This window comes from Hydra vulgaris, chromosome 14, assembly GCF_038396675.1.
Source record: "Hydra vulgaris chromosome 14, alternate assembly HydraT2T_AEP".
Taxonomy (NCBI): domain Eukaryota; kingdom Metazoa; phylum Cnidaria; class Hydrozoa; order Anthoathecata; family Hydridae; genus Hydra; species Hydra vulgaris.
In genome coordinates, this window is record NC_088933.1 from 22,653,706 (window position 1) to 22,670,000 (window position 16,295).

At 25.6% G+C, this 16,295-nt stretch overlaps 1 protein-coding gene across 1 annotated transcript in view; it reads left to right on the top strand.

The window, feature by feature from the left end:
* LOC101240301 (WASH complex subunit 4) overlaps positions 1-16,295 on the top strand; it is a 76,639-nt gene that overhangs the window by 33,669 nt on the left and 26,675 nt on the right. Inside the window, exons 14-24 of the mRNA XM_065817524.1 lie at positions 136-253; positions 1,285-1,410; positions 2,293-2,400; positions 3,726-3,767; positions 3,850-3,898; positions 4,948-5,003; positions 6,392-6,514; positions 6,743-6,805; positions 8,695-8,811; positions 12,245-12,337; positions 12,449-12,524. Coding sequence (XP_065673596.1) covers positions 136-253; positions 1,285-1,410; positions 2,293-2,400; positions 3,726-3,767; positions 3,850-3,898; positions 4,948-5,003; positions 6,392-6,514; positions 6,743-6,805; positions 8,695-8,811; positions 12,245-12,337; positions 12,449-12,524 — 971 coding nt within the window. The remainder of the gene's footprint in view (positions 1-135; positions 254-1,284; positions 1,411-2,292; positions 2,401-3,725; positions 3,768-3,849; positions 3,899-4,947; positions 5,004-6,391; positions 6,515-6,742; positions 6,806-8,694; positions 8,812-12,244; positions 12,338-12,448; positions 12,525-16,295) is intronic.

Genomic DNA, 16,295 nt, shown 5'->3' on the forward strand with positions numbered 1-16,295 from the left:
TTAAATGTAAAAAATTTTTTTAAATATTTTTCAAAAACTTTAGCATACACCTTACTTATTTAAATTTATAAAAATGTTTGTTTTTATGATATTATTTCTTATTTTTAGTTTTATATATATTTTTTCGAATCTTAGAGAGGCCCAACAATTTTATTTACAAGTTTGTATTTGGATGGTTGAGATGGAATCTGCAGCAAAAAAGACTACGAATTATGGAAATGACTTAGATTCTAAAGCATTGCTTTTTCTTTGGGTATTCTTATTTATTTTTATATGTATATAATAAATATATGTATGTATGTATGTATGTATGTATCTATTTATATGTGCTGCTTAGATACATATGATAATATTATATTTTGCAAAGTAATACTAAATAAATTCTACAACATTTTGAAATGTGCACTTAATTCCAGACACTTTATAAACAAAGAATATGAACAAATAAATCTTTTTTGCAATGATAAATCTCTTACATATTGAACATACTAAATACTTATTTCTCAAACCATAATCTTTATTTAGTGTATGTACTAAAGCCTTGGCGCTAGTTTCAGTAATCTTTCTGGCGCTAAAGCTAAAAAATCTTGTCTTCCTCAATCTTTTGCAGAGTTTTTAACTATTCATTTTTCAAACAACATAATTTACTTATCTTTGCTCCATGATTTTTTTTTTTGGTGCTTGTGCTTACTTTTTTCTCACTATTCTCACTATTAGTGAGAAAAGTGTAAGCACTATTGTGCTTACACTTTTCTCACTAGTTTGTTTAGATCATGCTATTACTTTCCTAATGCTTTCATTTTGTCTTTGCTAAAAAATACTCTTCTTGTTAAATCTTCTTATCTCACGCAGGCACAGAAGCTTTTCTTTTATATTTTATCATTCAAACCTCACTCTGTTCCATGGTCCTTTATGTGCAACTGATTTTTTTAATCGTAATCACTTCTTTCATTCTTTTGAGAAATTTTTCCCTTTCTCACACATGGATCTCATCAACTCTCCCAGGGTTTCTCCAGGTTTGGCACTCTTAGCACCACAACTTGCTCATCTTCCATTTCTTCTGAACCATAAACTGTTTAAATGTTTCAAACTTGTCTTCCATTTCTCTTCTGAACACTTCTCTTAACACCACCAGTTGTTCATCTTTCTATCTCTTTTCTGAAAAATATGACTTTTACTACTCTGACAAAAAAAATTTCCTTGGAAATATTTTTTATCACAACTAACTTACATTCTTCTCAGTGAATTTGTTAAATGTTAAGTAGTAATTTTTTTTATATGCAGGGTGTAAAGTATGCATACAATATTAGTCATTTGATTCGCACAGTTATGAACCTCCATGTAGCATTATCAAAACCAATGACCAAATCTGCTGTTTTAGCTTTTTGTCGCCTTATTGAACTATTAAAGGTATTTTTAGTTTATATGATAAATGATCAATAATATATTAAAATTTAAGTCATGATAATGAACCTTTTTAAGGCAAGAAATTTTAAAAATGAATCTAAGGTGCCCCTATTCAAAATGTTTAAAACTGTGCCAACAATATCACTATATAAACAATGATTTTTTTTAAGAACAAAAAAATCCTAATTTTTGACAATTTCTGCTTAATTGTAAGTGTTATGATTTATTCTATCTTATAAATAGCATAAAACTTATTACTTGGCAGAAATGATGTCAGAAAAAAGATTTGTCCTCAAAAACAAGTCAATCATATAGATTATTTGATTTAATTTAAATTTCAGGAGAGACAGGTGACAGCTGTGATGGTACATGTTATCTTTACAAGACTTTTATTTTACTAAATTTAAATTTAAGAACGCTTGGCAAATGCATTTTTTCAAAGTTGCCCTGTTTAAAACTTCTCCCCTTTTCAGTATGTAGTTTTCTTTATTATCATATTTCTGTCACTACAAGGAAAAATATCTAATGAACAGGAACACCGAAATACTGAAAAGCTTGTTTAAACTAGCATCAAGGTTTCTATTTTCCTTGTTTTGCCATGCTTGTAAATTAATTTGCTGAGTTATTTTAATAAATAAATTTTTATAAGTTATTTTAATCTACTAAAAAAAAAAAAATGCAATATTAAACATGTAAAATCCATGTAAAAAAAGTATCGCTTGTAAAATCCATGATTGATGATATAAATTGATATTCGTATATTTTAAAAATATTTAATTTCAAAAATCAATCTAATTTAAATATTGCATCTAAAGGTTCAAAAAATTTTGTTGGCTAAGAACAGTGCGCTATATAATTTTTATATACATATACATTTCTTTTTAGGCAATTGAATATACATTTCATAGACGTAGCATGTATATTGTCCAAAGTATAAACCATATCCGTCAGCATCTATCTTTTAAAGCTCTTCATATAGTTGATTCTGCTAAGGTAAAAAAAGTCTTTTTTAAACTTAAATAATAACATTGGAGAGTTGCAGAAACAGCTCCTCATTCATTTAGGTTTAAATGTGTATTGTTGAACTCCTGATTTTTTTAAAATTGTTTTTAAATTTTTGCTTTAATTTTATATATATATATATATATATATATATATATATATATATATATATATATATATATATATATATATATATATATATATATATGCTATAAAGTGTTTAGATAAATTGTTACCCTATTTTTGTTACCTTAATTTATAAAGTGTTTTCAGAAAAAGAAGAAAAAATCAAATAATAATGAAAGAAAATATTTAAGCCCCCAGTAGCAGGCTATTTCAGTGTGACGCCAGAGTGCTTATCTAAACACACATTCATAGTTATACATTCTTTTAAAGTTTCAAACAACTTTTTCAAAAAACTTCAAAAGTTTGTATAACATAGTTATACAAACTTTTTGACCAATAAACATTATAGGTCAAAGGTATGCACGCTATGCATATATGTAAAAAATGTTTTGAATAAGTTTTTCTTTTCTTACAAAGAGCATCTAAAAAGGAACATCTTCAAAATAAAGCTAATAATTGTGTAACTAGGATATATAATTAATTAAAAATAACAAGTATGTTATAAACATATTATAAAATATTTGTTTAAATTGCTTGTTCTCTTATCAATCTGAGTGGCCACACTAACAAGAATTAAACAAAAGTTAAACTTATTGTTAAGTCTTATATATTAAAGATAAGGTTGGTTATGAATTTGAAAAGATTAAGTTAAAAATGTGTTGAAGTCTGAATGTTTTACTTTCCTTGAGATAATATTGTTTATATTATTAGAAATGCAGTCTTAGGTCATTTAATTGTAAAAAGTGCTACATGAATAAATCTGTTTAAAATGCTTCAAAACTCGTCAAGAGTAAATAACAGTTAAGTCTTGGTGACTGTGTATTTTTGCCATCAAGCGCAATAGTAAATAATATAAATATATAAATAATATATAAATATATAATATTAAATTGAATAATATATAAATCAAAGGCTAATTATAATCCTGTCTTTAAAAACTTACAGTCTGTTTATATTGTGTCACAAAGAATGATTTTATTTTTAATTGATTTTTTTCTTAAACTTAGTTTCAAAAAAACCTGTATCTAGATATGATAAATATATATTAACTATATAAATATAACTGTTGAAATAATTTGTTAGAGCAACTAAAATATTGGAGAAAGAAAAAATTAATAATCAGAGATTTTATTTCTCCGAAGAAAAAAACCTGAAATTAAGAATAATTTAATAAGATATTTTTCCCTTAGAAAAGAATCAGCCAAGATACCAAGTTTACTGAGCAAAAGCTTGTAAGATATAATTTATTGAAAGCAAATTTCTTTTTTAAAAATTATTTCAAATTAAAGTTTACTTGTTATTTATTTATTTAAGGACATCTTAGCAGCATTACGACTGCTTCAAGATATGCTGAATGGAGCAGGTTTGTTATTTTATCATATAGGACAATATCTGTATAAAATTGTTTAAAAAAAGTTTTTTTATTTTTATTTACAAAGCCCATTTGTGAATATTGGTTTGTTTCTTTTTCTCTCCCTTTTTTACATTCAAAGCAGACCAGAGTGCGTAAATTTAAATAATACTTTTCAATAAATAAAAAATAAAAAGAATTTTGTTTAAATCTTTTTTTTAAATATGAATATTTATTATAATTATTATAAATATTTATTTTAAATATTTTTTAAATGATTGATCTTTTATTTATCACTTTTTAGATTCTTTTTGATTTGTGGCTTTTTTTAGTCCTCTCCACAAAATGATCTGAGAAATGTTTTCTTTTTCGAAAAAGCAGTTCATAACATTAAATTCTTACCTGCTTTGAGAAATATTGTCGATGTTATTAAAAGACAGCTTGAGTCAGTTGTTGAGGAGGCTGCATATTTATATATAAAAAGTTTTGGTTGTTATTTTTGCAAAGTAGTGTGTAAATATTGTTGATGTAAAACATTATTTCAATTGATGCCAGAGTAATTTTAAGTGAAATAAAACTCAGATTAGAAGCTGATTTAATCAAAACTGAATAAATCAGCTTCAAATTATTTAATTTTTTATACAGTTGGGTGCACTTAGTCTATCTATCAGCTTATTGCTGGTATGAATGTCTTAGAATTTTTTTCTCTTTGAAAAATTTGAAATAAAAATTCAATCATTGATTTGAGCCATTTAATTTTTGTTTAATATTCTTGAACTGTTAGGTGGCCAGATTCACAAAGCTTGATAATTTTAAAGTAAATAAACTTTTTATTTAAAATTTAAAAAGAACTCGTCCACATTTTCTAGTCTTTTCTTGTTTTAAAATCATAGTTTCTAGGAAACACGTTCCTATTTATTAGTTGTTACCTTTTAGTTTATAATAAAATTTAGATATAAATATTATAACTATTTATACTTATAGAATATATAAAATTATGAGTTTTATGTAATTTATGTAATTGTTATACTAATGTTATTTTCATTTTTATATTCTCATAGGAACCCATGAAAGACGTTTGGTTGCATCTCTTGCCTTACATGTTGGATCTCAAAATGTTAGTTTTTTTAAAATATTTAACATGTGTATTAAATTACTTCAGTATCTTATAGAAAATCAATTAAATTTTTTTATTAATTTAACATTGTTTTATTTTTTGGTTTTTTCATTATATGTTTATTCTTACTTCATTTTTATTTAGTATATTTTTTATTTATGTTTGATATATTTATTATTTATTTTTGGTATAAACTTTTTGTTGTTGTTATTTTAAGAGAAATAATGTAAATGAAATTGTTACATTTTAAATAATTTTTAAAATTGTTTTTAGTGAAGTTAATTATTAAAATATATGTACAAAACACAGGTGGAAAGGCTGAAAAATTCAAGAGTTGTTTTTATTTTTTTGAAAATATTAACAATCACTAAATATTAACAATCAGCAAAGAGAATTTTCATTAATTATGTGAATTGTTTTTAGTCATGTAAGAAATTTAAAAATATTTAAATACTACTGAGAATCTGCTGAAGGCTAAAGGAATTTATTTTCAAGAAAAAAGTAAAAAAATTTTCATGTTTATTTTTGTAATTAAAACTACTTAACTTATAACTACTTAAATATTAAATAAAATCTAAAATATATTTACCCAGGTCACTGATTCCCTGATAGTGTAATGTTGGCGTAACACTTACGTATTAATCATGCGGAAGTTATTTTATTTTAAAGCTCATTAATTACTTTAAAAATATCATGCGTCAAAACAAATTCATTTTATTTAAACTTTATTAACTTATTGAGTTACAATATTGTGCGATGCAGTGGCTAATTCAATCCTTTGGAGTCTTTTTTTTTTTTTTTAATATTTTTAATAATTAACTAATTGTTGCATATATATTAACAATTATAAATACTGATGTAATCAAAGACACATTGGGTAATAAATAGTTAAGTAATTCAGTTAATAAATAACTTAAATGCCAGTAACATGTCTTGCTTTTAAAGAAAGGGTTATCATTATGCTCCTAATATAGTTTATAAAGAAACTCTTTAATGAAATTTTTAAAATTGGAATTTTTTATTTTCAACATTTGTTTTCAGTCATTTAAATTTTTAATTTCAATTCTTTTTCACTTATAAAAACTCATTAGGTATGCATTATATATATAAAATTTATTTGCCTTAACTGGCTTCACTTCACTTGTCAAAATAAATATCATTTACAAGTGTAAAAGGTTGCTAAAAACAGGGACCACAGGCGCCCATGAATTTTCTAGTTTTAATATAATAATGAAGTATAGATTTTTTTTTATAAAAATTTATTACAATATTATTTTTTATTTATTTTATTTTTAAAATTACAATTGTAAATTTAAAATGAACTAAAACAATTGAAGTGAAAAAAAAGAAAAAGAAATTAAAAACAATTTAGTTTTCAATTGCTTTAGAAAATGTTTCGAGAGGATGAGTTAAGTTCTTTGATGGCTCTTATAAACAACCTTGATCTTATGATGGATTTAAGAGGAAAGATACAACATGCATGCAACTGCAGCTTTCTATATTGGCATAAGGTGATAATTTTTTTTTTTACATTTTTGAAAAAAATCTTAGATACAATTTAAACCACTTTTATCTCCATTGAATTTTTTTAATCTTTATTGTTATAAATGCTCATTAAAAAAACTGATTACTTTATTTCTGAAATTCCTTGTTTTTTATTTATTATCAAGTTTCATTTACTGATAAATAAAATTTATTTTTAAGTTATGATAAAATAATTTTGATTGGTAATTTTTTAGATAATACTACCTGTTTACTTAAAAGATGTTTTTACAAGTTCTTTGGATGTTCATAGATTGCATGTATGTTTTTTAATTAGTTTTATTATAGTATTAATTTTACCAATTTGTATATATGTATATATATATATATATATATATATATATATATATATATATATATATATATATATATATATATATATATATATATATATATATATATATATATAGCAGCCTTGTTCGTCAAGGTTTGTGTTTCGGAGTTATAGAGTTGATAGAGGGTTTTAACCACAATAAAGTAGCCTTCTTGTCTGTAGTGGCCTTCTCGGCCTTGCAGCTGAATTAACAAAAAAATATAAATATATATAAAAGTCATGACTTAATTTAAGACTCTGGAATTTTGCTCTGAGACTTGCAAAGCAACTTGCCCCATATTTTTAGTTTTTACAAAGTAAATCCAGTGTTAGTAATTTTTTTAAAAGTCTAGTTTATTGATGCATTTTCTGTTCATTAATAAGTATCTAAGATCCATTCACAATGTATTCCAGAGGCTTTGCAATATTATGATTGCAATATTATGACATAGCAATAAAATAAATGAAAGAATATTTCAGTAAAGAGGCTAAGTAGCTTATGAAGTTTTATCTTACTGTATTGTTTATCTTCTTATGTACTAGAATGTTTATATTACTTTTCTAGCTTTAAAGTAACTTTAATAAGTATAATCTTATAATTAATATCACGTCCATGCTGTGTGTATATATATATATATATATATATATATATATATATATGTGTGTGCAACCCTTGGAATTAGGGTCGGCATTCAGCAATGCCGATCTAACTGCCGAATGTGTTTGAAGTCGGTAAAAAATTGCCGACTTTGTTTCAATGTTTTGTGGTAAGACCTTTGTATCAAATAATTTTTGCTGACCTGATGCTGACTTCTAAAAGATTGAGGTCAGAAAATTATTTACTACGTCACTTTTCCTAATTCCAAGGGTTGATATATGTATATGTGTGTATATATATATATATATAATTTAATTTTTTAAAAGTTCCAGTTTCTTTATAACTGTTTAGTAATGATTAACACAGTGAATTTCACATCATATAAGTTTACTAAATTAAAATCATAATTTAACAGTACACAAACTAATAAAGCAATAACAACTAAAAAAAAAAGGAATACAATTATGTTTGAATTTATAAAAATATATAAAGTCATTTAGCTTTAGAATAAATATAATCAGTTATATTTATCCTAAAATTAAAAAAGGCCTAAAGTTGCAACTGAAAAGGCTGATTATTAATAAAATATTCCAAAAATAACACTCGCAAGTGTCACACTTAGTTGAATTATGCATCAGAATCCAAATAGTAGAGATCCAGAAGATCAGTAACATTTATTACAAGTAGTGTTATTAAATTCAATAGTGTTAATACCATTTATGATTAAATGTATTAATGCTATGATTTTTTTTTAATAAAGATAATGTAAAATGTTTGACTACCATAATGGCTAACTTTATTAAAACATAGAAAAAAGAAAAATAGCAAATATATTTACAACACAAAAGAAAATAAACATTTTAATTTTGCAAATATATGTATTTAGTTTTTTGACAACATAAGTTGTGTTTACTAATGAACATGATTGATTAAATATAAAAAGTATGGGATAACAAAGGTTTCATCATGGCTGCCAGTTTGTAGAATAGTGTATTATATGTAATTATTATTTAATTTATTCTAAAATATTATAAACATATTCAAAACAGTATTTTTATATATTATATATTAAAATTTATATAATAAAACATTAAGTAGCTATAAATAAGAAGTTAAAAGCAATGAAGAAAAATCTTAAGCTGTAAGCTGTGAAATATTTATTTAAAAAGCTACACTTTTTGAATTTTGTTAAGTGAAATTTAGGAAAGTAATTTTTAAAATGTTTTTGTCACATTTAGTACATGTTTGGTGCACTGAGGGATTGCAGCTACCAGTTAAAATTAGCAAGACAAAATATAGATCTTATGGCAATGACTAATAATTTTAAAGAAGAAGTCATGAAAGAATTTAAAGAGGTATTTTTTATGGTTGCTGTATATTAGCTATATTTAAAATGAAAAATTTTTACGTAAAACTAAAGTATTTCACTACAAAAAGAAAGTGTGCTTATAAAAAAAAAAATCAAAATTGAATCTTGTTTTATACAAGTTTGTTTATGCAAGATACACAATGAAAAAGAAAAATAAAATGCGAATAAAAAATAATAATTTAATTAATGCAATTGACAACTAATTCGAACTTATTCAAATTCAAAAGACAAGTTTAAAAACAAGTTTAGTATTAAAATACCAAGATATATCAATTTTGTCTTTTAGTTTATACAATTAAGATTGTAACTGTATGTACTAAAATAACATAAGTTGACATCATCTACCAAAAAAATAGTTAAAAAACTGGATTGCCAGTAAAACTAGCTTGATATGTATATATATATATACATGTGTGTGCATATGTGTGTGTCTATAAATATATATATATATATACACACACACACACACACACACACACACACACATACACACATACACACACACACACACACACACACACACACACACACACACACACACACACAGTGCTTTCAGAAAATATTAGTGCACTTGTAATTTTTTTATCTTAATCAAATTCAAATGAGTGTAATTTGTCAAATTTTTTTTTTAATGAAAAATGAGGCCTAATAAAAAAAATTAACTATAAAATAATGTCAATTATTTGTCAACTTACTTTCTTTTTCAATTAATAAGAAGTTTTTTTGGCTATTTCAAAAATGTGTGAAAACAGATAATTTGGAAAAATAAGTGTGCAAAAGTGTTAGTGCGCTCATTAAAAATTATTATCGCGTTCATTTAATTTAATTTTTTTTCATTTTAGAAAAAAAATTTCGTACTCATATTAATTGATTTTTGTTAATTACTTGCAATAGTCAATAAAAATGTTAGTAGCTGAAGTGACGAAAATGTCATTTAAAATACAGTTGGCTGAAATTTCAGAAATGTATTATTTTATTACAGTTGAAATTTCACTTTCAACAAAAAAATGCTTTTTGGCATCACACAAATCAGGCAATACATTGAGTAAAAACAATTTTTTTTTAAATTCTGATTCACTCCCAACAAGGCTGCAAGCATCCACTATAAAGTTGGAAGTTACTAGAAAAAAAGAATTGAGTTATAAAGCAAGGAAACAGTTGACAGAAGACTTAAAAAGTTGAAGGTTGTATGAATCAGGAAAACATGAAGATGGGAGAGAGTTTCAAAGTGTTAAGGTGCGGGGTAAAAAACTAGACAAATAAAAGTTTTTAGAGCATGCAGGGACAGATACACAAAAAGAATGAGACTTTGCTGAATGGCAAGTCAATTGAATCTGATGCCTTGGCCTGCTAGCTTACCTGATTTGAATCCTATTGAGAGTTTTTGAAGTTAGATGGACTGCAAATTGCAAAAAAAGCAAGCCCGTTAATTTGGTGCTCAACATTCAAGTACAAGTGTTGTGCAATACTGTGCCACAAGATTTAATCAAAAAACATAGATTCTATGTCACATATAATCTTGGCATGCCTTAAAAACAATGTTGACCATATAAAATATTAAAATTTCTTTGAATCACACACCTTTTTTATCTTATTTTTGTCACTCTTATTGTATTCTAACTAAATTAAAGATAATGATAAAGAAATATTTTTTTTTAAATTGGCTTTTTTTTACGTGCGTTTTTTTTTAATATTGAAATTGTATCAAATAACATTTTTATAAAAAGTAACTCATATTCTTATACTTAAAAAAAAATTATCCATTTAATCAGAAAAAGTTGAAGTCATAAAAGTCACCCAATAAAATAATTTTTAAAAATTGCTGAAAAAAACAAACTTGGTTTTAGTTAAATTTATTCAAATTTTTTTAGTTCTTTTTTTTTTTTTTTTGTTCTTGAAAATAAAATCATGGTGGAAAGATATGAAATTCAGGAATCAATTAAAAAATTATTCCTTGGACACTATAAAGATGGAAAAGGATATAAAATTATTTCTAAAATAAAAAATGTTGAAAGTTAAACACGATAAAAGAATATCTGCACCTAAGCCAGTTAAAGATTTACAAACAGGTATAACTGTAACTTCACAAACTGTTTGCAATTGCTTGAAAAATCAAGTTTTTGTAAGTAGAGTTGCAATAAAAAAGCATTAAGTAAAAAGATTGGCTTAAGCTAAGGAACATTCGCAATGGACTCTCCTTCGATGGCAACAAGTATTATTGTCAGTTGAAATATAAATGTTTACTTAGTTCTGATGGCATTGTATGCAAATGGAGAATGAATTGTGAATGCTTAAATCGTAAATGTATGAGACCAACTGTTAAAAACATGAAGGAGGTACCATTAAGCTTTATTAGAATGTTACCATATTCTATATACTTTTAACTTATTTTTTCCTTTTTATTAAAGAATAAATGGTGGTTTGAGGTTCCTTTGCTTGGAGTGATGTTAACGAACTCAAATTTATTGACAGAATAATGAAAAAAGAGGTTTATACTGATATAATGTGTTCATACTGATAAGAATGAGTTTATGATGAAATGAAAACTGAGATTAAGTACTAGAAGATCTCACAATTTCATCTTTTAACAGGATGAAGATCTAAATCACACATCGAAGTTAGCTATTCAGTAGTTCAAAAAAAATAGTGTTACGGTGTTAGATTGGGACCCTTAGTCACCAGACTTCCAATTGAAAGTTTGTACAGTAGTTTTAAAATTAAAGTACCTGAACAAAAACCATCCAATTTGTCTTCATTAAATACAATTCTCATCAAGAAATGGAAAAAATTTGATTTGCAATGGTTAAAAGACAAGTAGATTCAAAGCCTAAAAAATGTCTTGCAGTCATTAAGAAAAAAGGCGGACAAATTGACTATTAACCTTATATTAGCAAAATAATTACTTAAGGGTGTGATACATTTTTTCTGATTCAATGGATAATTTAATATATAACTTAAATTTTAAATGTTGTTTGTTTAAACAAGGTTCAAACTTATTTGAAATTGGGGACTTAAAGTTTTTTATAAAGGTTTTTTTACTATAAATATTGATTTTATGTTTTTTTTTTCTTCTGATAAACCTATATAAGTATGATAAAAAGTTAAAAAAATACTTTCCATGCACAACATTTGAGATTAATAATCACTTAATATCAAGTTTGCGTGCTTTTAGTTTTTTCTGAGGTGCTTTAACATCGAGTATGAAATATACTTTTGTATGAAAAATACTTATGTTAAGTAAAACTTTTTGATTTTAATTTTTACAAATTAATTATAATGGTAAGTAGTATTATAATGTTAAAAATAAAAATAAATCAAGTATTTCAAATTATTTAGAATATTTTATTGTTGAAATTAATTAAAATAATAAAACATGAAAATAAATAGTGGTTTTTACAAAATTTTTGACATACTTTTAGAATTTTTTGTCACCCTTGTGTAAGCAAGTAGAAACAGACCTTCGCTTAAGCATACATAGGCATTTACAACTTGATGACAGAAACCCGTTTAAGGTGATTTTTAGATTATTAATAAATTATTAAAATTATTTATTGATTGGATGATTTTGTTTTATTAAATGGTATAACTAATATATATAAAGATGAATAAACTCAATTTTTCAGACTGGTTTGCGAGATCTTACACAATTTTTTCAAATGCGCCCATTACGCTTTTTTGATGAAATAATAGATTTAAAAGGTACACCTTTCAATTTTGTTTAGTTTGAACATTTTCTTTATTATATACTGCAGACTTAATGTATATACCAATTATAATTATTATATACATTATTATAATATAATTATTATAATACAATTATTATAATGTAATAATAAATGGTCTGCATGAAATCTCACTGATTATGTAGCTGATATAGCCATAAAAATTTTTTAGAAAACTGACTAAGGGTTTAAGTAAAATTTCTTCCAAAAATGCAGAGTTATATAAAAAAATGCGGAGTTTTTTAAAAATTAAAGCAATTGAATCAAGTGAAGTTCAAACATTGAATTTAAGTAATTTAATTTTAATATTTTTAAATAAAATTGATGCTCTCAACACAATTAAACCCATATCAACATTCAGCAAAAGAATGTTTTCTGTTGCTGGTAACTTTTCAATATATATATATATATATATATATATATATATATATATATATATATATATATATATATATATATATATATACACAGTAGTCTCTTGCTTAATTGCGCACCCAATTAGTTGCACATCCCAGTTAATTGTGCGTTTAGGCCCAAAATATTTGTTTTTCAATTTTTTACTGAGTTTTTTGTTGAAAGTGTAATTAGATCAGAAAACGTAACTATTATTTTCCTGTGTTAAGTTAAAAACAAGTTTTTATCATAAATATTTTGAGATAATGATTTTATCAGAATGTAAATAGATAAATAATTCGAATCAAAGTAAATGATAAATCTTGTTTTAAACAGATAATAATAAGTTTTAAAGATTTATCAGTCAAGTCTCATTGAAAAAACTTTATTAAAAAAACTTCATTTTAAATTTAGCCATCTATTCACAGTTCTCTTATTCCAACTTTTTTATCCTTACTTCTTATGGCTAAAGGCAAAGGAAAAAGATTATCAGAAGATCAACGAGTCGAAATTATTGCTAAACTTAAAAAAGTGTTGCACCAAGCAAACAAGCGATTGCAAGAGAATATAATGTGACTGAAAATTCAATTCGATCTCTCTGGAATAATCGAGATCAAATAGAAAAAAGAAGTTTACTAATGACAGAAGATGCTAGAAAAAAAGTGTTTCGATTATCGTCTGGAAAATTTGAAGCAATAGAAAATGAGCTATATATTTGGATTGATGCATTGCATTGTTCAAAGATTGATGTGCCTCCATCGTTAGCAATTATGAAAGCAAAAGAAATAGCGCAAAAATTAAATTTAAAAGAAGAAGAATTTGAAGCTTCTTGGCAATGGCTCGCAAACTTTCGTTGTCGTTGAGGCTTAAAATCGATGTATCTCTTTGGAGAAGGACCTTTACTCAGTTTTTAAAATGTACAGACCCAAAAATGTATATAATATGGATGAAACTAGACTTTTTTTTTGCTTGCTGCCTAGATATTCTCTGTTAATGCCTACTGAAAGCTTAGTAACTACAAGAGGTAAAAAAAAATCTAAAGAAAGAGTGACTTCAGTTGTTTGCTCCAACGCAACATTATCTCACAAAATATTCTGTTCTATGATTGGAAAAGCTGCACGACCTGCTTGCATAGTCGATAGAACATGGCCTATACCGTATTTTTGTTAGAAAAATGCATGGATGGATGTCTCTATATGTTGGAAATGGTTCAATTAAGTCTTTTATCCTGAAGTTAAACGCAAAACTGACTTGCCTGTTCTTTTATTATTAGACAATGCACCTGGACATTTTGAGGCGTTTGAGCGAAATCTTGTAAAAGTTGTTTTTTTCCCTCCAAATTGCACAAGTTGGAAGCAACCATGTGATATGGGGATTATTGCGGCTCTCAAGAAGCGATATAAATATCTATATCTCTCAGACATATTGTCATAATACAGCCTCGATGTAAATACAAAGGAATGTCTGAAAGAGTAGCCTTTCGTGCAAAAGAGGTGCAGCAGGAGTTGAATACGGTAAGCCCGCACATCTTCTTGACGCTGCTAAGTATGTCGATTTGGCTTGGAAATCAATTCAACCTTCATCTCTCAAAAATTGCTTTGACAATTTTTGAGAGATGAAGGTTGGCATTATTTCAGATTTCCAGTCCCGTTAACACTGAACTATGCTCTGAGGAGGCTGACTTTGCAGCTTTTAATATGCTCTTGCTGCTGAACGAAATTGAAGGAATAAGGAATATGATCAGTTTGGAAGATATCAGCAATTTTGAATCAATTGAATGCGAAGATTCTCCAACGTATATTGAAGCAATCAAGGAAGATGTTGAAGATTGTTTGTCTCTCAAAGAAAATAATGATAATGCAGTTGCTATGGATAACAACTCTGATGAAGAAGCTAATAATGATGAGATAGACGATGGTACAGACTTCTAAGGTATTGAATTTATACATTTATCTCTGATCGATATTGGCAAGCAATTAAAATATCAAAAAGCTAAAGCAATTTTAAAAGACGACAACGATAAATTAATGAATAGCTACGAACAGCTATCATCAAACATATGGTCAGTAATTATGAAAATTAAACAAGAAAAGCTGCAGAATGCATATCAGTCTACAATTCATGACTTTTTCCGTCATGCATAATATATTTCTTAATAAAGATTTGTTTATATAGTTAATAATTTAGTTTGCTAAATTTTTTCTTATCTTTTTCTTATTTGCGCACTCCTAGTTAATTGTGCACGACAGTGCCTGTTTCAATTTGCGCAATTAAGCGAGAGACTATATATATATATATAATATATATATATATATATATATATATATATATATATATATATATATATATATATATATATATATATATATATATATATATTGAAATATTTTTCAACTTCAACGATAAAAATGCGCACACTTTACACAAATTTGTACATTTTGTAATGTCTTTTTCCTGTTTATTATAAATAATGCTTCACGTTTTATTTTAATATAATAGTGTTTATAAAAATTAAAGGTTTTTCATGAAATTTTTTCTAGTCACATCAAATTCATAAAAAGGAGAGAAAATTAAATACATTTAATGATGATGTTTCTTTTTATATCCAGGTCAAAGATGAGCTCCTCATATGTACTATTTGTCAAAACTAATTTGACATTATTAGTCATGGGCAGTTTACAATTAAAGATTGTTGTAAGTCTATCAAAAAACAAAAAGGTTTTTATATTGTTTAAAAAAATAACAAAGTTGATGAAGAATCAGAGCATTGGTCAAAAAGAAAACATATTAGCCATTCAAGAAAGAATAATTCCATTCATCCAAACACAATCATAGTGTATGTACATCAAAACTAGAAGTGTATGTACATCAAAACTAATTAAAAAATTTTATAATCATAGATTTTAAATGTGAAACAAAAATTGTAAATGCATTTACAATTTTGTGAAGCTAACTCAGAAAATGCTTTATTAAAATCATCATGTGTCAATTCTTTCTCATGTGTCAATTCACAAGGAAAAATGTGTTCAAGTTTGGCTTATTTTGATCTTAATGAGGGAGTGCTAATTCAGCTTATAAATATGGGTTATGTAAATGGAGACACATCAGATATTTTATAAGAAGTTATCTTTAAACGCATTAGGGATTGTCCATAAATTATTTCATGCTTAAGTTGGAGGGGGAGGGTTGGTGGTTTTGTGACAACTCATACGGAACTTGTTACTAAAGTGTTACAACGTTGTGACAAGGGTGAGGGAGGAGATCTAAAATGGTCAAAAATTGTGTGACATAATTTGTGGATGACCCCTTGGTAAAAAATTTTGCTGATAATTACCAATACAAATTTCAGAGGTTT